The sequence below is a fragment of the Staurois parvus genome, unplaced genomic scaffold, assembly GCF_062004578.1.
Source record: "Staurois parvus isolate SC_StPar_1 unplaced genomic scaffold, SC_StPar_1.0 ptg000017l, whole genome shotgun sequence".
Taxonomy (NCBI): domain Eukaryota; kingdom Metazoa; phylum Chordata; class Amphibia; order Anura; family Ranidae; genus Staurois; species Staurois parvus.
In genome coordinates this window covers 2,519,191-2,539,818 of record NW_028317813.1, presented here as the reverse complement: position 1 = coordinate 2,539,818, position 20,628 = coordinate 2,519,191, and the positions used below count along the sequence as shown (strand labels likewise).

At 45.5% G+C, this 20,628-nt stretch overlaps 1 protein-coding gene and 1 non-coding gene across 11 annotated transcripts in view; both read left to right on the top strand.

The window, feature by feature from the left end:
* The window catches only part of ZC3H13 (zinc finger CCCH-type containing 13), a 129,163-nt gene that overhangs the window by 49,693 nt on the left and 58,842 nt on the right, over positions 1–20,628 (top strand). For all 10 annotated transcript variants that reach the window (XM_089678873.1, XM_089678858.1, XM_089678890.1 and 7 more), the window contains 3 exons: positions 6,651–6,830; positions 7,352–7,829; positions 18,605–18,708. In XM_089678873.1, the coding sequence (XP_089534999.1) occupies positions 6,651–6,830; positions 7,352–7,829; positions 18,605–18,708 (762 nt within the window). The remainder of the gene's footprint in view (positions 1–6,650; positions 6,831–7,351; positions 7,830–18,604; positions 18,709–20,628) is intronic.
* LOC149473237 (small nucleolar RNA SNORA84) lies at positions 11,735–11,865 on the top strand. Its single transcript, XR_016313376.1, has one exon. It is a non-coding gene; the product is annotated as a small nucleolar RNA SNORA84 (small nucleolar RNA).

The window sequence follows — 20,628 nt, the reverse complement described above, 5'->3', positions numbered from 1 at the left end:
CCAAGGTATTTAGTAAGAGGCATGGTGAGTTAGTGAAGTTGTAATTTTTTTGTCACAACTTTATGGAAAATGGAGAGTTTTTAAAACATTCTATCACCACTGCAGTACAGCATCATATAACTGGTGTGATGATCAGAAGTGACAGTATGTGTATAGAAAGAAAAAATTTTTTTTTTTTTTTACGATTTTGTTTTTACATGCTGTAACCAGAGCAGTACCGTATTACCATAGTGACACACTACTACTCTGGAGCAATGATCAGGATTTTTTTTTTTTTTATTTACACACAAGGTTTAATTATAACATTGATAATCACTGTTATAAGCAACCATTTTTTTAAGAATGGCATCCATTGAGTATGTACTGTGATTGATCACAGCTATCACATGGTACAGATGCACTGTGATTGGCTTTGTGCGATGTGATCACTGTGACCAATTGTGTACAATTGCCATGTGATCTGCTGTGATTTGTCACAGCAATCACATAGTAACTGCAGCGGCCTGGTACACTAATTTTGTCATCCGCCATGTCTGGTGGACACAGTGGGTGACAGATTGTGCTGCAAAGTGGCCCGATACTGGGAAGATGCCATATGACGTCCACCTAGGATGACCATGCTCCTATTATTCGCTGAGTGGGAAGCGGTAAGGAGTAACTTCACTTTTGTGAAGAAAAAGCAATCCCTTCTGGGTTGTCAATGTACATTGCAAGGATTTAAAAAAATTATGATGCGGATTCCCACCCGCTTCTGTTCTTAAAGTGGTTTCTTCCACTTTGTGTCTTTGGACACCAATTCTTAATGGGAGTGACATTTGTTTTAGCCACTTGACTCCCAGGCCAATTCTGACACTTCTCACAGACATGTAAAAATTGGCTTTTTCCCGAGTCATCTTCTAGGACAGCTCACTTGAGAGATAGGCTCCTCCCAGGAAACACCCGCTCCACCTTTTTCCTCTATAAGTAGCCTCTCTCCCAGGGGACCCTCAGTATTAGTGTTTCCTCAGGCCAGGAGTGAGCTACGCCCGTTTTGTTATTTTTCTAGGGCCACCTGGCGAGGTACAGAGGCCCCCTGGCTGAGGCCCCCCTTTCCTCCTTTTCTAAGCAAGGCAGGGGCCTTGTGAGGGGGCTTCAGTCAGGTCCCCTTCGTGTAAACCCCTCTGGGGTGGGGGTGACAGACCCCAAATGGTCCTAGCGGGGCTCTCCAGGGGGGCAGAGCCCGCTACGCCGACCTGGGCAGGATTGCCTTTCCCTTGGGCTGAGGTGAGCTTACCTTTTCCGGGATCTCTGCAGCATGGACGGTGGTCGGGAGGACGCCGGAATCGCGTCATTTCCGGGCGCCGGGAAGTGACGTCACTTCCGGCGCAGGAACAGGAAGCGGCGCTGCCGCCATGTGGGCTATGGGCGGCGGGCCGTAGAACTCGCCCACACCACGGCCGCTTCTTCCACCGGCGGCCGTGAGAGGGAGGCCGGCGCATGAGGACCCCAGGGAGAGGGCGGAGCCCGCTAATCCCTGCAAAACAGCCGCACCAAGGGGGAGTTCACGGCAAGGATGGAGGCAGATCCGTCAAGGCTGGGGGAGGCCGGCAGCAGGTAAGGGCCTTTTTGGCTGCCACAACCACCCCGCCCGCCCTCTCATTCCCCCCTGCCCTTCTTCCCTACACTACCTAGGGGCTTTCTGGGTGCTGGGGGGCCACGTAGGGGCCCCAAGGGGGCTGCACGGCGGATGGGCGCCCTATGTTCCTCATCCCCAGGTGGGCCCACAGGGGGGTGGCACAGAGGCTTGGTGGTTAGCATGTCTGCCTTGCAGTGAATGGGTTGTGGGTTTGATTCCCGACTATGACACCTCCTGCATGCTTTGCATGGTTTGCATGCTCTCCCTGTACATGCATTGATTTCTAAGAGTCCGGGTCCCGCCCAGGACAAAGCCCCAACCAGGCACCTCAGGGAGATGACCTGGAGGAGGAACAACCGGATCTCTCCCTCCATGACCAGCTGTATGCAGGTCTGAAAAAAAAGAAAAAAAAAGAAAAAAAAAAAAAAAAAAGGGAAGAGCGGCCACGCAGTCCATGCGTATTCTACTTTATGGTCCTCCATCAGAAGGGAATGGGAAGAGCCGGAAAAGGAGGCTCTTTCCCAAATACCTCAAGTGGAGATTCCCATTCAAGGAAGAAGATGCTGCACCGTGGGGACAGCGTTCCGTGTGGCTCAGAGAGAAGCAACTTAGTCTATCACTGCAAAAAGGCCCAGGTTCAAACCCAGGCTCAGGCACAAAATCTACTCTTAACTTGCCCAAGGCCAGATGCTCCTCTTTCTAGAACAAGGCGCCTTGGCGGGAGAGATCCAGGAGTCGCTGCCGGTCTTAGGGGAAACTGTGGCTTTCGCTGCAGACGCATCGATGGAAGCCATTTGATTTACAAGCAAAAGTCTACTGCGCTTGTAAATTCCGCCAGAAGAGCTATCTGGTTAGAATCTTGGCAGGGGGATCTTGCCTCTAAATACGACAAAAGGAGACTAGGCACAGGCTGGGGATCAAGGATTAGTCAAGGGGAATGGAAGACTTCCTCTTCAACCCCAACCAGGATAGATCCAGGAACCGGTCCAAGTGACCGGAGGAGCCAAGTGGGAGGAAGGCTGGGACACTTCCACATAGTGGCTAAAAATCACTCGGAACACTTTATCTTAGATGCATTCCGAATGGCTACAGAATAGAGTTCTCAAGACCCCCCCCCCTCAAAGGTTCTTCGCAACACCCCTGCCAAGGGACAGGGGAAAAGCGGACATGTTAGTAGACCTCCTGGATGGGATGCTCGGGCAGAATGTAATTTGCCAGCTGGAGGAGGAAGAGAGGGGGAGTGGTTTTCTACTCCCATTTCTTCCTTAGAAGGAAGGCGTTGGGAACCTGCGGAATGATACTCAACCTGAAAAAGGGGAACGAGTTCGTGGGACCAAAAACAAAAAAAAACAAAAAAAAACAAAAAAAAAAAAGTTTTGCAAGGAGACCATACACACAGTGAACAGAACTACTGCCACCAGGGCGTATTGATGGCTTAGATGGATTTGAAGGACACATATCTGCAGGTCCCGATAAGGGAGGAATCAGAGAAGTTTCTCAGGGTTGCGCTGGAAGGCGCAGGGGCAACAATTCTATTTCAGTTCAACGGAGGCAGCATGCAGGGGCGTGCATCTGTAATCCCAGCTCCTTTGGTGGCAGAGACTCTCAGACTGTTTGAGTCCAGGAGTTCTGGTCTCTCCTGAGCCATAGTGGTTGGCGCGTCTGCCTTGCGGTGTATGGGTTGTGGGTTCGGTCCCCGACCGTGGCGCCCCCTGCATGGAGTTTGAGTGTTCGCCCGCGCTTGCAGGGGTTTCCTCTGGGTACTCCCATTTTCATGCACTCCCCTCCGGTCTGTCATCGGCTCCAAGGATATTCACCAATGTCCGAGCAGAACCGCTACTTTTATTTGCAAATACAGAGAGGGGTGTGGAATCCCACGTACGGTGCACAAATTCCTTCCCAGAGTACTTGGGATGGCTAATCAATAGGGGGGGGAATATCCCAGCTAATACCTCCCAGAAGGATCACATATCTGAGGTATGCCCTGGATTCCAAGAATACCTGCTTATACCTAACGGGGGATGGCGACCTGCACGGATGGGCAGCACAGTGGCTAAATGGTTAGCACTTCCGCCTGACAGTACTCGGGTCGTTGGTTCAAATCCCAGCCACAGCACCACCTGCCTGGAGTTTGCATGTTCTCCCTGTGACTGCGTGAGTTTCCTCCCACACTCCGAAGACATGCTGGTAGGTTAATTGGCCCTAGTATGCCAGTGCTGCAATGAGGTTAGTGGGGCGCATGACAGCTGCCATACCCGGAGTGCAATGGGCACAGTTTCACTCCAGAATACTGCAGGACCATGTCCTCTCCCACTGGGATGGCAGCCAAGCAGCCTTAGATTCCAGGATCCGCCTCACACGCATGAGGAATTCGCTAAGGGGGGGGGGGGGGGGAGAACATCCACACCTTAGAGGCTGGGAGAAAATGGCTGCAGGTCAGCCTGGAAAGAATCACCACAGATGTGAGTATGTCTGAGTGGGGTGCTCACATGGAAGACCGCCTGGCCCAGGGCAGGTGGGACGCGGAAATCTCGGACAGATCATCAAACTACAAGGAATTGTTGGCTTTCCAGGGTACGAGAGGGGAAGGAAGTTCAGATCTTATCCGACAACGCAACGGTTGTCACGTACTTAAACAGATAGGGGGGGCACGAGAGCCCCGAGACTGATGGATCTGGCAGAAACCCTCCTGAGCTGGGCAGAGACAAACCTAGAGTCCATCATAGCAGCGCATCTGAAAGGATATCTCAAACAGTTGGCGGACCAAATGAGCCGGAGAGAGGTCACTCAGACAGAGTGGTGCCTCAGCCGTACAGCATTCAATCAAACCTGCGCCAGATGGGGCACTCCCTCCGCGGATCTCTTCACCAACAGCCAAAATACAAAACTGGGGAGGTACTGCAGCCTGCAGAAGGACCCCAGGAGTGCAGGGAGAGATGCATTAGCCCCGCATTGGGAGGGAGACCTTCTCTATGGGTTTCCTCCGTTCAGACTGTTGCCGGAAGTGATGCAGAAGATTCAATCATCCCAAGCCAAAGTCATCCTGATTGTACCGTTTTGGCCCAAAGGGCCATGGTTTGCCCAGCTGAAGGAAGTAAGCTCAACGGACCCATGGATGATACCGCCCTCACACGATTTACGGGGGGCAAGGGGAGGTGCTACACCCTCGCCCAGGAGAACTCTCCCTAGCAGCGTGGCTTCTGAGTGGGACAGGCTAGCCAGGAAAGGCCTGTCAGAGAAAGTGGTCGCCACCATCTTAGACAGAAGGAAGAAATCGACAAACACCGTATATGATTAACTTGGAAGAAGTTCTCCGCCTGGAAAGATAGGAATGGGTCGCCGGGGGCTCCCATCTTACATACAGCATGGGAATTTCTCCAAGCCGGGGTAGATAAGAACCTGGCTGCAAATTCCCTTAAGGTGCAGGTAGCAGCACTATCAAACTTTCTGGAATTAGGATTGGCGGCAGACCCATTAGTAATCAGGTCCCTGAGAGCTATCTCTAGGCGCCGAGTCCTGCCCACGCCGAAGCACCCTACATGGGACCTGGGCACAGTTCTGACGAGTTTTTTCAGCAAGAACCTTTTTGAGCCTTTGGAGGTGTGCTCCTTTAGACTTTTTGACTCCTAAAACCATCCTGCTTGTAGCAATTACGTCTGCCCGCAGAGTCAGCGAACTGCAAGATCTGTTGGTAATAGAACCATACTGCACTAGCCTGCGGGACAGAACCATCCTCCGCACGGATCCGGCGTTTCTACCTACGGTTGCGTCACATTCTCATAAGTCGCAGGAAGAAATAATACCATCCCTGGAGGGAGACTACAGCAGAATTGATGATCCAAGGAAGGGGGACAGTGCCTCCAAAGGCACCATCACAAGATGGGTAGGAGAGGCCATTTCTGAAGGTTATAGAGCTGCGTCTGTCACCACCGGCCAGCCTAAAGGCGCATTCGACCAGGGCCACCGCAGCCACCTGGGCGGAAAAGGCGGGGGCCTCCCCTGGACAGATCTGCAATGCCGCAACATGGTCCAGTTTCGCCACCTTCGCTAGACACTCCAGATTTGACCTAATCGGCAGCAAGGACCAGGTGTTCGGCAGGAAGGTCCTACGAACAAAGGGCCCACCCTAGAGCATGTATTTCTATTCTACTCCTCTCAAGTGAGCTGTCCTAGAAGATGACTCGGGAAAACGCAGTTATTTACCTGTTAACTGTATTTCCAGGAATCTTCTAGGACAGCGTAACTCCCTCCCGATTGCTGTGTGATTATGTACTAGGGTTTCGTCATGCTTGAAATCGTCATTGTGTCTCTACTACCATTTTTATGCTTTCTCCTAGGCCTTCGGTCATATTCTTATACTGAGGGTCCCCTGGGAGAGAGGCTACTTATAGAGGAAAAAGGTGGAGCGGGTGTTTCCTGGGAGGAGCCTATCTCTCAAGTGAGCTGTCCTAGAAGATTCCTGGAAATACAGTTAACAGGTAAATAACTGCGTTTTTATTTATTTAACTAGATAATTACTCACAGCCCCCAAACATATATTTTCTAAAAGCAAAGGCCCTAGAGAAAAAAAAAAAAAAGTTGATTGTTGCAATTTTTTCTGTCATACGATATTTGCAATTTCAACTGTGAATTTTGGGGGAAAATACAATTTCTAATGAACTTTAGTGCACGTAAACTGGATATATACCCCATGGTTTGGTAAAATATAAAAGAGGATTATATGCCGAGTAAATAGATACCTAACATGTCACGCTTGAAAATTGTTCACGTCCGTGTAATGGAAACCAACTATGGTACTTTGAAATCACCATAGACTAATCTTTAAAAGCCTTTTACAGGTTACCAGTTTAGAGTTACACAGGTGGTCTGGTGCTAGAATTATTGTGCTCAATCTGACGTCACGGCGTTACTTCATATATGCTGTGGTTGCAGTTTACAAAAGCATATGGAATTGATGTAAGCTTTTGCATTTGCACATGAGCATGATGACGACATATCACAGCTGATCTTTGTTTTTTTTTGTTTGTTTTTTTAGTGGCTGGTCGTGGAACAAGAGCCTCCCAGGTTGATAACCACAGCAGCAGCAGTTACCATGACAACTGGGAATCCAGGAGTAGTTATGCTGATAGAGAACGATATGACAGTCGGGAGCAGGGAAGAGATTCTTCATTTGATCGTAGACATGGGGATCGAGATCGTCGAGACAGAGAGAGAGGTAAGGTCATTCGTTTTAAATATTCAGTACATAGTGAATACAGTTTGACTGTATTGCTCCCTACATATTTATTAAACATAACATAAATAACATGTTTTCCATCAGTATGTGCGTCCTTCCATTTGTTTCCTCCTTGTATTACTAGATTGCCGCCCCCTTCCCCCCCCACATCTAGTCCCTAATGTCTGTATATATTTAAAAAAAAATATTCTTAATAGAGGTAAAATGGATTAGGAGTTAGTCTATTAGAATAATCTAAAAGAAACCAGTTCTGGTGCTGGTTTTGTTTAACTCTTCTAAAAATGCTGGTTAATTGAGATTTCAATGCTGACCCAGTATTTAACTACCTATGATTATGGGTGGAGTTGGGGGAAGATTTCTTGTGTTCTGGCCACTGACAGGAAAATAGCATACATAATCTACTTGACTGGCTGCTTTTAATTTGAGCTGTCAGTATTTAGTCAAGGAAATTGCTACAGGCAGCCATCAAAGTACTATTTCAATTGTCTTCTCATTGACAGAGCAAAGACCAACATCTCCAGCACCTCACAGAGGAAGGAATGAGGATGAGCGTGAGGAAAGAAGAGATGAGCGCAGAGTTGACCGAACAGATGATAGGAGGGATGATCGAACTAGAGAGCGTGAACGAGAAAGGGAGAGGGAGCGTGAGAGAGAACAGAGAGAAAGGGATAGAGAAAAAGAGCGGGAGTCTGAACGTGAGAGAGCTCGTGAGCGTGAGAGAGAGAAAGAAAGAGAACGGGAAAGAGAACGAGAAGAGCGTGAGAGAGATCGAGAGCGTGAAAGGGAGCGTGAGCGAGAACGGGAGAGAGAGCGTGAACGAGAGAGAGAGCGTGAAAGAGAGCGAGAGAGAGGCAGAGAGAGAGAACGTCCAAGAGACTGGGATGAAAAAGACAAAGGAAGAGAAGATCGCAGAGAGAAAAGGGATGATGTACGGGAAGAAAGAAATCTGAAAGATGCACACGAAGATAGGAAAGCCAAGTAAGTGCCTTTTTTTTTTTTTTTTTTATTACAGACAAATCACTATTAGCCTAACTAGTTTAGTTTATTATTTTTCTTTGGATTCTTCAGTCAAGTCTTCATTGTCTTCTAATATAACAATTACCTCAGAAAAGCTTGGGAGCGTTGGAAACTGGATCCTGCATTGATGCTTACCTTAGCATTTAGTGCAACGCTTGTAGTGTAATTAGCCACAGGATGCTATACATTTCCAGGACTGTGATCCTTCTATGGTGCCCAGACTCTGAACACCACTTAGATAAAAGGAGTCCTCATATAAGGACTAGTGATTTGGACAGGTAACAGTTTCCTTGACCATTGCTTTAGGCATATAACAAGTATGAGATATACTGTCCGCATTACTTTCTGGTGTATCCTGAATAGTGTGCGTTTTATACTCTAAAACTGTCAAGAATCCAGGAATGTGTTTGAAAACAATAAGTAAATCATTTTCAAACTTGGTGCTAAAATTTGACTACTCAGACCTTAGTCTCAGGTGGATGACCAAGTGTCACATAACGCCATAGGTCGCACCTTGCTGCCACTTCAGCTTAGATCTCTTTATAAAGTACTCAAGCACCTTCATCGTCCTTTTGAGATGAGGACTTTGCTACAGGACAGTCACCATTAGGTTGCTTTGTACTTTATCACGGACATGCTTACCATATTTTTGCACCTTACTCCAGGAGTACCTCACAGGGTAGTACCCTTACTGATGGCAGAGGCAAAAACCATGCGAAAGAGAACCGTGGCAAAATCTCAGGCAAACATTCACTCAGATGAAAGCCTGCAAATCGCACTCAAAATTCTTTGAGTGACGATGCATCAGTCTTTGCATCTGCTTCTAGCTCTATCTCAGGCAAGCAACATGTGGCTAAGACAGACTTTCTTCAACTATATCACAATTTCTCAGACAACTAACAGCCTTAATACACCCATCACTGTCCAGAGCTCAAAAGAACAAGGCTCCTTTTCTGACTCTGCTTTCTCTTGCAGAGTCAGATCCTATTGTATGCCTGCTCTAGAAGACGCAGACATAGAAGAGAATGAAAAGGACCCAGAGACGGTGTTGGAGGTCGCTATGGAAGATTTCTCATCCCCTGGCTCCTTTACACCAACTGTTACGGCTTCATGCAATATGCTTGTCAATTTATATGCTCACTTCTGCTGTGCACAAAAGTATCAGCATTGGAGCATTTGATTCTGATTTGATGGGCAATCTATCGGGTCAGTCCAGAATCATTGCTAAATTCTGTCCAATGGAAAGTCTCCAAAAAAAGTGGACTGTTCAGGAGTAGACAGTGCGGTCTTACTGTACCTATAGAAGATGTTCCTTCATTCAAAGATTTTGCTGACAGGTTTGAGACACTCTTAAAAGCGCTCGCAGCACCAGCTATGCAACCAGATGTTGCTGTAATTTCTATTTGTCAAACCTCAGTGAGTATGAACAAGGGCGATGAGCAACCAACATGATTCTGTATTTTTGAGAAATTACAGCAGTTACCTTCTGATCTGCTCTTTTGTGTTAATTCCCTAGAACAAGTCATAACACATCTCCAAAATGGGTCTGATTTCTCTTCACATGCACAATTAGCCTGGTCTGCTAAAACTGTCCGTAATCGATGCCTTGCACGTATACCCTTTAAAGGAGGACATCTCTTTAGTGCAGGGATTGACAAATCCCAGGTCACCAAGGTAACTAGAAATTGTTCTGGCACCTGGGTTCACACACTGCATGCCATTGGCTTCAATGGGGAAACGCCTCCCATAGACTTCAATGGGGAAACGTCTGTCGATAGCAATCCTATATGAACACTTATCTCCGGATGCCACTCTACTCTATCACTTGCGATTATTGAACGCACTGCTACAAACTCACACAGATCTTTTTTCATAATTGCATGCAAAACACAATGCGTGTGTATCGCATCTGTGTGAACCACCTCAATAGGAACACAATATCTAGCCTGTAATGCTAATCTGTGAGTTTCAAAACTATTCCAGAATCGCATGTGTGTGAACCAGGGCGGTTCCATTCACACCTGGGCATTTTGGGATCGCAGCAGAATCCTTGTGATCACAAAATGCAAGTTCAGGTGCCATTATTTTCATTGGTGCCTAAAACATGGTGCAGTTTTCCTGTGATTGTTGCGTGGAAATTCGCATCACGTGATTTAGGGGCGTCTCCACTCCAAAGAGTGGGGGGGGGGGCGTATGTTACAGTTTGCTATTCTCTCTCTGGGTGACAGACTTCCCTGGCCTGTGGGTTTAATCAGTGGTTTCAAAGGGTGCAAAAAAAGTTTCAATATCTACACCATCACTGCTTTGTTCCAAATAAAATGAACAGTCAAATTTGCAAAATGCCTTAAACCATCTCTTTTCCCCGGGAGTAGTTGTTCCAGTACCTCTGGAGGATAGATTTGAAGATTTCCATTTAAACCTTCTCACTGTACCAAAACCCATTGGGGTAGTTGTCTTATCCTGAACCTAAAGTACCTTCCAGTTCTAAAGTTCCATATGGAATCTGCAAGGTCAGTCAATGCCTCTCATACACAATCGAATTGATTGCAAGCGTTTACAATAAGACACATTGCGATGTATGCCTCCACCCTGCTGCATGCTCTCAAATTTGCCATCTCAATTAAAGTTGGCAACTCTCTATGCTGCTTTCCAGCAGCTTCTCTCTCAGGAGGTTATTGTCCCTGTCCCAGGAGAGGTTTCAGGGTTTCTACACAAATATGTTCACTGCCTGCAAACCAAAAGGAGACATTGCATTCTAGATCTAAAGATTCTAAACAGGATCCTTCAAGTTCAAAAATTACATATGGAATCTGCCAGGTCAGAGGCATAACTATAAACTTCAGGGTCCTGGTGCAAAAAACCCTGTAGGGCCCCAACAACCTCCGGCCTGGGCCCTTCCCTTCGAGCCTGGAACTCTTACCACTGATCCCAGGAACCTTTTATTGCTGTTGCGGGGCCCTTTATTACATTCCCGCAGAGGATCCTTTTCATGGGGATGGGGGGGGGGGGGTGTGACAGAGGGGGGCACTGTGTCTGGAAGGGGGGTACTGTGACGTAGTGTAAATGTGACTGGAGAGTATAACAGAGGGGCATTGTGACAGAAGAGGGGGACATTTTGACAGGAGGGGGGCAGTGTGACATAGGGGGGCAGTATGACAATGGTGGTGTGACAGAGGGGGCACTGTGACAGGAAGGGGGGGGGGGATGTGGCAGGAGGGGGGGTGGAATAAAGGGGGAGGGGGGACAGTGTGACATGAGGGGGGAAATATGAGTGGGAGCAGTGTGACGGGGGGGGGGGGGGGAGGGCAATATGAGGGGGGCAGCATAAAAGTAGGCCACCTGGACACATTATACAATGACAGTGGCCTGGGGGCAGGGAGCATTTCTCCTACCTTACCCAACAGCAGGAGCATCTTGGAGGCAAGAAGCAGGAGCTGGAGTCAGGGAGGGCAGAGCTCGCAGTCCGAGCTGACTGCTTGTCTGTTGTCAGCATCGCATCTTGGCTCATGGCTGTCAGAAACCGCGAGCACCAGGCTAGATAAGAGGAGCAGTGGGGTGGCGTATAGAAGAACCGATTTTTCTCCATTTTTTTTTTTTTTTTTTCTCCTGCACTTTCAGCGGCTGCAGGAGCCAAAAGGAAAACGGAAGGGATTGCTTCTTCTATATGCCATCCTGCTGCCCCTCATATCCAGATGTAGAAAAGTGTGATAGAGGAGCCTCATGGGCCCCTGCAGCATGGGGCCAGGTCCCGAATGCGACTCCTGCGACCCTTTATAGTTATGACACTGTGCCAGGTCATTCATTACTTCCTTTCAGCCAGCAGACATTCTGGTCTCTGTGGACATCAAGAATGCCTATTTGCATATGCCCTGTGGTTACTGGACCTGTATGTTACTCCGTTCCAGGATATGATGAAGGGCAGACATTAATACTGGGATATTTAGCATGGGGCATGACATTGCTGTGTTGTCCCCATAGCCCGGTCACAGTGATATATTGAAGCACGGGAGGGCGTGCTGGTCACAGTCATAACCTGATGGAACCAGTAGTTGCATGGACGCCAGGGAGCTTGCTGTATTCTAACATTTTTGGCTCTATACACCAGCACAATGGATTTGAAATGAAACTAACAAGATGTAATTTAACTGCAGACTGTCAGCTTTAATTTGAGGTATTTACATCCAAATCAGGTGAACGGTGTAGGAATTACAACAGTTTGCATATGTGCCTCCCACTTGTTAAGGGACCAAAAGTAATGGGACAGAATATTAATCATAAATCAAACTTTCACTTTTTAATACTTGACTGCAAAGGATTTGCAACCAATTACAGCCTGAAGTCTGGAACGCATAGACATCACCAGACGCTGGGTTTCATCCCTGGTGATGCTCTGCCAGGCCTCTACTGCAACTGTCTTCAGTTCCTGCTTGTTCTTGGGGCATTTTCCCTTCAGTTTTGTCTTCAACAAGTGAAATGCATGCTCAGTCGGATTCAGGTCAGGTGATTGACTTGGCCATTGCATAACATTCCACTTCTTTCCCTTAAACTCTTTGGTTGCTTTTGCAGTATGCTTTGGGTCATTGTCCATCTGCACTGTGAAGCGGCGTCCAATGAGTTCTGAAGCATTTGGCTGAATATGAGCAGATATTTCCCGAAACACTTCAGAATTCATCCTGCTGCTTTTGTCAGCAGTCACATCATCAATAAATACAAGAGAACCAGTTCCATTGGCAGCCATACGTGGCCACGCCATGACACTACCACCACAATGCTTCACTGATGAGGTGGTATGCTTAGGATCATGAGCAGTTCCTTTCCTTCTCCATACTCTCTTTCCATCACTCTGGTGCAAGTTGATCTTGGTCTCATCTGTCCATAGGATGTTGTTCCAGAACTGTGAAGGGTTTTTTAGATGTCGTTGGGCAAACTCTAATCTGGCCTTCCTGTTTTTGTGGCTCACCAATGGTTTACATCTTGTGGTGAACACTCTGTATTCACTCTGGTGAAGTCTTCTCTTGATTGTTGACTTTGACACACATACACCTACCTCCTGGAGAGTATTCTTGATCTGGCCAACTGTTGTGAAGGGTGTTTTCTTCACCAGGGAAAGAATTCTTCAGTCATTCACCACAGTTGTTTTCCGTGGTCTTCTGGGTCTTTTGGTGTTGCTGAGCTCACTGGTGCGTTCCTTCTTTTTAAGAATGTACCAAACAGTTGTTTTGGCCACGCCTAATGTTTTTGCTATCTCTCTGATGGGTTTGTTTTGTTTTTTCAGCCTAATGATGGCTTGCTTTACTGATATTGACAGCTCTTTGGATCTCATCTTGAGAGTTAACAGCAACAGATTCCAAATGCAAATAGCACACTTGAAATGAACTCTGGACCTTTTATCTGCTCATTGTAATTGGGATAATGAGGGAATAACACACACCTGGCCATGGGACAGCTGAGAAGCCAATTGTCCCATTACTTTTGGTCCCTTAACAAGTGGGAGGCACATATACAAAATGTTGTAATTCCTACGCCGTTCACCTCATTTGGATGTAAATACCCTCAAATTAAAGCTGACAGTCTGCAGTTAAATCACATCTTGTTCTTTTCATTTCAAATCCATTGTGCTGGTGTATAGAGCCAAAAATTTTAGAATTGTGTCGATGTCCCAATATTTATGGACCTGACTGTACATATAGATTAAATAGAACAGGACCTAGTACAGAGCCTTGTGATACACCACTTTTGACTGGTGTGTTTCGAGTGAACTCAATTTACAACCACTCTGGTATCTATCATTTAGCCAACTGCATATCCACTGAACCACCCAAGGGTTAGGTCCTAGCTTCTACAACTTTTGTATTAGTTCATTATGTGGAACTGTATCAAATGCCTTGCTGAAATCAAGATATGTCCACAGCACCATCTTGGTCCAAAATGTTGGTAATATGGTCAAAAAATTAAATCAGAATAGTGTTAACATGATCTGCCCTCAGTAAAACCATGCTGCTTTGGGTCCAGCAAGTTGTGTATTTTTAAGTGATCAACGATCCTCCTTTCAGGAGTGACTCCCTTAACTTTAATACAACCGATGTTAAACTCTCTGGGCTATAAATGCCAGCTTCTACCTTGTTGCTCTTCCTGTGGGTAGGTACAATATTAGTAGTCCGCCAGTCATACAGAACTTCTGATAGAAGAGACTGATTAAAGATCCATTAATGGTCTAGCGACTATACCTCTAAGTTCTCTTAGAACTCCTGGATGAATACCATCAGGAACCATTGCCTTATTAAGTTTTACCTAAGCCAGTTCCTCTGCTACCTCTGTCTCCAGAAATGCTAAAAATAAATTGTCATTACTAGAATCAGTAGGATTCCCTTTCTTGTTGAATGCTAGTACAATGTATTTTCAAGAAGACTGAACAGAAGTAATTGTTTAAATGGTTTGCTACATCCAGGTCTACTTCAACAGAAGTGTGCCCAGTTTTGATTTTTGTGATTCCTTTCTATTTTTCTCTTTTCATCACTAATGTACCTAAAAAAGGTTTTATCTCCTTTCTTAATAGATTTAGCAATTTCCTCTTCTTTCTGTGCTTTGGCAGCACTGATAATGTGTTTGGCCTCCGTTTTTTTGTCTATTTTTATATTCTGCTCTGTCAGCTTTATACCTAGTGTTTCCTTGAATCTTCTATTTGATTTTTTTTTCTTTTACTATCCTTAACTCTTTAGTGAACCATATTGTTTTTTTTCTCAGTTATATTCTTACTAATTTGCCTGACATATAACCTAGTTGCCTTCAGGATAGTAGATTTTAACAGTGTCCACTGATTACTTACTCCTGCCATTTTATTCCAACCTTTCAATTCATGTACCCATTTCAGCAAAATTTGTTCTTTTGAAATCTAAAACTTGTGTTTATGATTTTTCAGTTTTGTTTTAATATCAAGCCAAAGACATGGGGATCACTAGAACCTAAATTTTCTCCCATCTCAACATCAGACAGTCGATCCCCAAATTACTAACGGGGTTATAACACTCCTTTACTTTATCCAAAATGAAGAAAAGAAATTCCTTAAGTGGTTGTAAAGGCTGAAGGTTGTTCTATGCATGAAGGTAAAAACCTTCGGTGTTCTGCTCCCTCCACAGCACTACCAATTCCCCCCCCCCCCCAATACTTATCTGAGCCCCATCTCGATCCAGCGCTATGCAGTGGCTCTCCCGGGTCACTCTCTCCTCATTGGGTGAGACACAAAGTGTTTTTAACACTACTACAAACGCTCACTAATACACAGATTAGGCTTAAGTATTAAAGCAAAACGTGATTTATTGAATAGGTTCTATTAGTATAATATAATTGTCAGAATTGCAAATCATATTTAGATCATATTATTGCAAGAATAAAGCTTCAATACATCACTGGATATTGTAGCATCACCCGTTGCCCAACGACTGGGGGACTCAAACAATCGGCAAGGGGGAATCTGGGAAATCACCGCAAGGCACGTCTGCCGTATCTTCAATGAGTCCCAAATTCCCCTAGAATCCCCCGTCTTTTATATACATAATTTGGAATGTCAACGCGTGAGCGGCTCGTGCCATCACGCATATTTACCTATTTTGATGGAATGCTGGTGAATCAGCCAAATCTCTGGTTTAAACTGGTTTAATGTACACTTCCAACTTGTTATTTTGAGCTCCAGTTAACCATCTAATGGTTATAATCATTAGCATTATGACAGTTGAGTGTCAATCACTTCTCATCCATACATCCTGTACACTCATGTTACATATGTATCACACACAGGAACAACCTCCTGCTGTCAATCACAGCCAGTGAGGAGGGGGCGGGGCTGAGCTGCGGTCTGTGTGTCCTGGGCGCACAGAGCAGGGCTTGGGTGCAAGTATGCACTAGTGCCCCCCAGAGCAAGCAGCTTGCTCTGGGGGCACTCAGCAGGGGGAGAGGCCAGGAGCTCTGGCAGGAGAACTGGGAAGAGAAGGATCGGGGCTGCTCTGTGCAAAACCATTACACAGAGCAGGTAAGTATGACATGTTTTTAAAAAAAAATGAAAATAAAAGAGCCTTTAGTGTTTAGGTTCTACTTTAATAGATAGTCCTTTGTCTAAAACTGATCACGTGTCCTGCAATGTGATCCAAGAAAAGGATTTTACAAGTAAATCCATTTTGTTTTCCTATACAATCTATTGAAAGTAGCAAATAAGAAAAATTAAAAGAAAACAAAAGAAAACCTAGTTTGACTAGTTTTGTTTTTAAAACAGAAAAAAAATGTTTAATTAGATATTTGACTTGTTTGACACTAAAACTTATGAAAGTTATTACTTTTTTTTTTTTGTGCATTTTCTGTATATATCACTAAGGAAATTTAAAGAACAAGCAAATAGAAACTAAGAAATAGGTTAACTGTTAATGGTTAAAATCAGCAGCAAAGGCGAAGGAGAAAAAGGGGGAGGAAGAAGTTGACTATGGTTAAATGAGGGTTATTAAGAGGTGAAATACAGCACAGTTTTTTACTAACACAGTTGCATTAAAGTTCAACTTTTGGCTCGAAATTGAAAATTGTCAGACAAGCGCAGCTCACTGCACAAATTGGACAATGCCGAATTTGATGAAACTCATGCGCATGTGCAAGAGTAACATCCTCTCCACTTGAGATCTGGAAGCTAGCCAGCCAAAGGTGTCTGCAGTTGGCGCAGAGTTGTGGTGACAGCGCATTGCTGGATTCAAGGTAACTATAGTTGCGCTAAAGCAACTGCGGGTCAAAGTTAAATTCTTTGTTTGAACCAGAAAAAAAACAATGAAGCAATAACATTGCGTCATTATGACTCTTCTTGATACTACAGATACTATTCTGGGCGTCAGAACCTGGAGGATCTTCTCCTGTAAATTGAACAGGTATAAGCTGTCAAACTGACAGCTGGTAAATGCCTGTAAATACAGCCAGGGAGGAGGAGGAGGGCCTGAATGCACTTCCAGTGTCCATAATTGCCTTCAAGAATGGTGGATTAGGTCATAAATTTTCAGTGAGTTGCACACTACAATCACAAATATTTAATTTCTCTGTAAGCTTGAAAGAAAGCTCAGTTTTCTTTAACTAGTTGCCGACCGCAGATAGCCGAATGACGGCTGCACTGCGGCCGGCCAGTTCTGGGTGGACGTCATATGACGTCCTCCCAGAACGCGCTCTCCTGGGGCGCGCAACCGGCGATCTCCGTGATCGCTGTGTCCTACGGACACAGCTGATCACGTGATGTGGTAAAAGGCCAATCACAGCGGCCTTTTACCACGTGATCAGCGGTGTCCAATGACACGCTGATCACAGGGAAATGTAAGTGCCGGTTCTCGGCTGCACTTTCCTCACGCTGTCAGATCGTGAGGAAAGTACTGCCGAGAACCGGCAGTTGTCAGAGCGAGGATCGGCACCGATCATCAGGGCTCTGATGATCAGTGCCCTGATGATCGGTGCCCAGCAGTGCCACCCGCAAGTTCCGCCCACCTGTGCCCAGCAGTGCCACCCGCAAGTTCCGCCCACCTGTGCCCAGCAGTGCGCCCACTAGCTCCGCCCACCTGTGCCCAGCAGTGCACCCACCTGTGCCACTCTGCAGTGTCACACACCAGTGCCCAGAAGTGCCACCTACCAGTGCCCAGCAGTGCCCAGAAGTGCCACCTACCAGTGCCCAGCAGTGCCATCCACCAGTGCCACCCACCTGTGCCCAACTACCAGTGCTGCCCACCAGTGCAGCCCAGCAGGGCTGCCAATCAGTGCCACCAGTCAGTGCCCAGCGGTTGTGCCAGTCAGTGCCCAGCAGTGATGCCTATCAGTACCTATCATCAGTGTCACCTATCAGTGCCGCCTATCCGTGCCACCTCATTAGTACTGCCTATCAGTGCCCATCAGTGCCGTCTCATCAACGCACATCAGTGAAGGAGAAAAATTACCTGTTTGAAAAATTTTATAATAGAAACAAAGAAACTTTTTTTTTTTCAAATTTTTTGCACTTTTTTTTATTTATAGCGCAAAAAGTAAAGCGCCCAGCGGCGATTAAATACCACCAAAAGAAAGCTCTATTTGTGAGAAAAAAATCAAAATTTCATATGGGTACAGTGTTGCATGACCGCGCAATTGTCAATCAAAGTGCGGCAGCGCTGAAAGCTGAAAATTGGTCTGGTAAATAAGGGGGTATAAGTGCCCGGTAGGCAAGTGGTTAATTGGGAACACCCCACACCCTTTTGACTGTTGATCCTGAAATACCCTCCCTGGAATAGCTAAGAAGTTTTTCAGTCACAAATCCAAATCAAACGTGTCTGGAATAATTGAATCAGATTGTTGGTTCAGAAAGGGTTGAAGTTATACAGCACAATCTTCAAGGAAGTTTATTTCCTAATACGTATCTACTAATCATGTATAGAGGGGCTCTGTATAGTTATTCTGAGGAATATTATGCAGAAGTCAGATTACTGTAAACTGCGTGAACCTTCTGTTTACAGTGCATTTGCTGTGTTTAGTGGAATAATTCACTAACCTAGTGAATGCTTACTCATTGCCTGCAATTAATCTTTATATTAGCCTTTTAAGAGTCAAGGTACTGAAACAAAAATTAGCACTTTATATTCCCTCCAATGTAGGCATTCCTTATTAGTTCCCTGTACGGACACTCAGATCCTTTAACCGAATTTATATGTTACGTTATTAATTTTTTTTCCCTGTTCATCTATTTTTTATTCTTACAGAAAGCGGCATCGAAATGAAAGCAGCCCAAGTCCACGTCAGTCTCCAAAGCGCCGTAGAGAGCACTCTCCAGAGAGCGATACTTACAATAGTGGTGATGAGAAAAGTAAGAATTTATAGATATTAACAAAATTATTTAATGTTCTCTACAAAACTGATTTTTAACTAATCTATCTTGTTGAATGTATGCTGCTCAAGTGTTTCATACTTAAAGGATAAGCTTACCTTTAGGAACATGTTACAAATTAAACCGGTTTTTATGGTACAACATGTAAGATTTTCCTCTCCACCTCTGACAGCGGGCCGGGAATCTAATCCCCGCTGTCATAATTTAAAAGAGCATGGCTGTGTGGAGCTCTGCCCATACGGTGGCATCATTCATTCACATAGCTCTGTGAATTTAATGCCTGCAAGTAGCATCAGTTGCTTGTAGCTCTCAATGAACTGCGAGGGCACTGGTGAGCATCCTTGTAGTTCATTGATTCTTCTTGGACTGAAGTAACTTCCTGGCCGTATCAGGTATGGGCAAACAGCTACACTGACGGTCTGCAGGAGCCTGACATTGCACCCGCAATCTGCTGGATACATGTGCAATGCTTTCCAGGTTTCTAAGGAAAAAAAAAATATTAAATGCACATTTTTTTTACCTGCAAAAAAAGTGCATTTATTTATTTTTTAAAGCTGCAGTGAAGTCAAATGCTGCAGCACCTCCAGGCTTGTTACTCATAGATTCTATTTATGGGAAATGTTATGTTCACCTGAAGAAAGTAATGACTTGTTAGACACAGATGTGGCATAACAGACCTAGGTTTTTGAGATTCCTCCAAAGTTGGCAGTAGTTTTTTCTTTTTTTCATAAAAATAATTTGTAGAAGTTTAACATTATGGCATTCTAACATGTATCAATTTCTACATAATGAACTCTAAATGTCTGTTATTTGTAGGATGCTATTATTCAATGCCTGTGGGTATTATGGTTGTATTTTTTTCCTTTTTTCTTATTTTTAGTTGCAGTTGTTTGACTTTGAAAGGTGGGGAAACAAATTTTCTCTTGATGGACACAGCCTCTTTTCGTAATCCTTGACCAAACAGGATTTTATAGCCCCACCTAAGGGATTAGGACACTAGGTGGAAAAAAGACTCCACCCCTCCAATAGCAAGTCCTCTCTGGGCATAAAATCCCCTCTCTGCTATAGGCCTCCAGTCATTTCTGCCTAGTGTATTCAGGAGTATGGACATGTTTTTCTGCTGTGATTTTTAGTCCCACAGCTTTTTTTCTTTTTTATGCTTGAGGTGATTGTAGCCGTATTGGTGCATTTGCGACAAACAATTGAGTACTGTCCGTGATACTTTTTTTATTTGCACGAACATACAATTTTGAAGACAAGCTTTCGGGGAGTGTCCTCTTCAAGGTCCAAGCAGTACTGCTTGGACCTTGAAGAAGGGGACACTCCCCAAAAGCTTGTCCTCAAAATTGTATGTTAGTGCAAATAAAAAAAGTATCACGGACAGTACTCAATTGTTTCTTTTTTTTTATGGAATTTTGGCTTTTTTTGGGGAGATCTTCTATCAATAGTCAGGTTGGGTGACAGGCTGGATAATCTAGATACAGTGGTCACCCTGGTCTGACCAACGAATGCACTCAGATTGATAGCTCAGCGCTCGGTCAGCCACGTCTATGCCCCATTCTGGACCGAGGCGGGCAAGCGACAGCCCCCCACTTCGGTGGAGAGGAGGATCTGTCACGGGAGCCTTACCCGCATGCTCCGCTGGACAAGTAGATGCCCCTCCCTTCCATCTTTGGACACGGTTTGCGGCGCTGGTACTTCTTGGGGTGGTTGGTCGTGCGGTGTCCTCTCCAGGCTACTGCTCACTTGGGGGTTCCTTACAAGGGCATGGGTGATTACAGGTGGGGGGGTGGTGCAGGTTCACGCTGGCTGGTCACGCATGCGGATGCTGACGTGGGGGTTGCTGGGTCCCTCCTTACCTGAAAATCCCCTGAGACTGTCCCTGTCCATCCTGCTGCA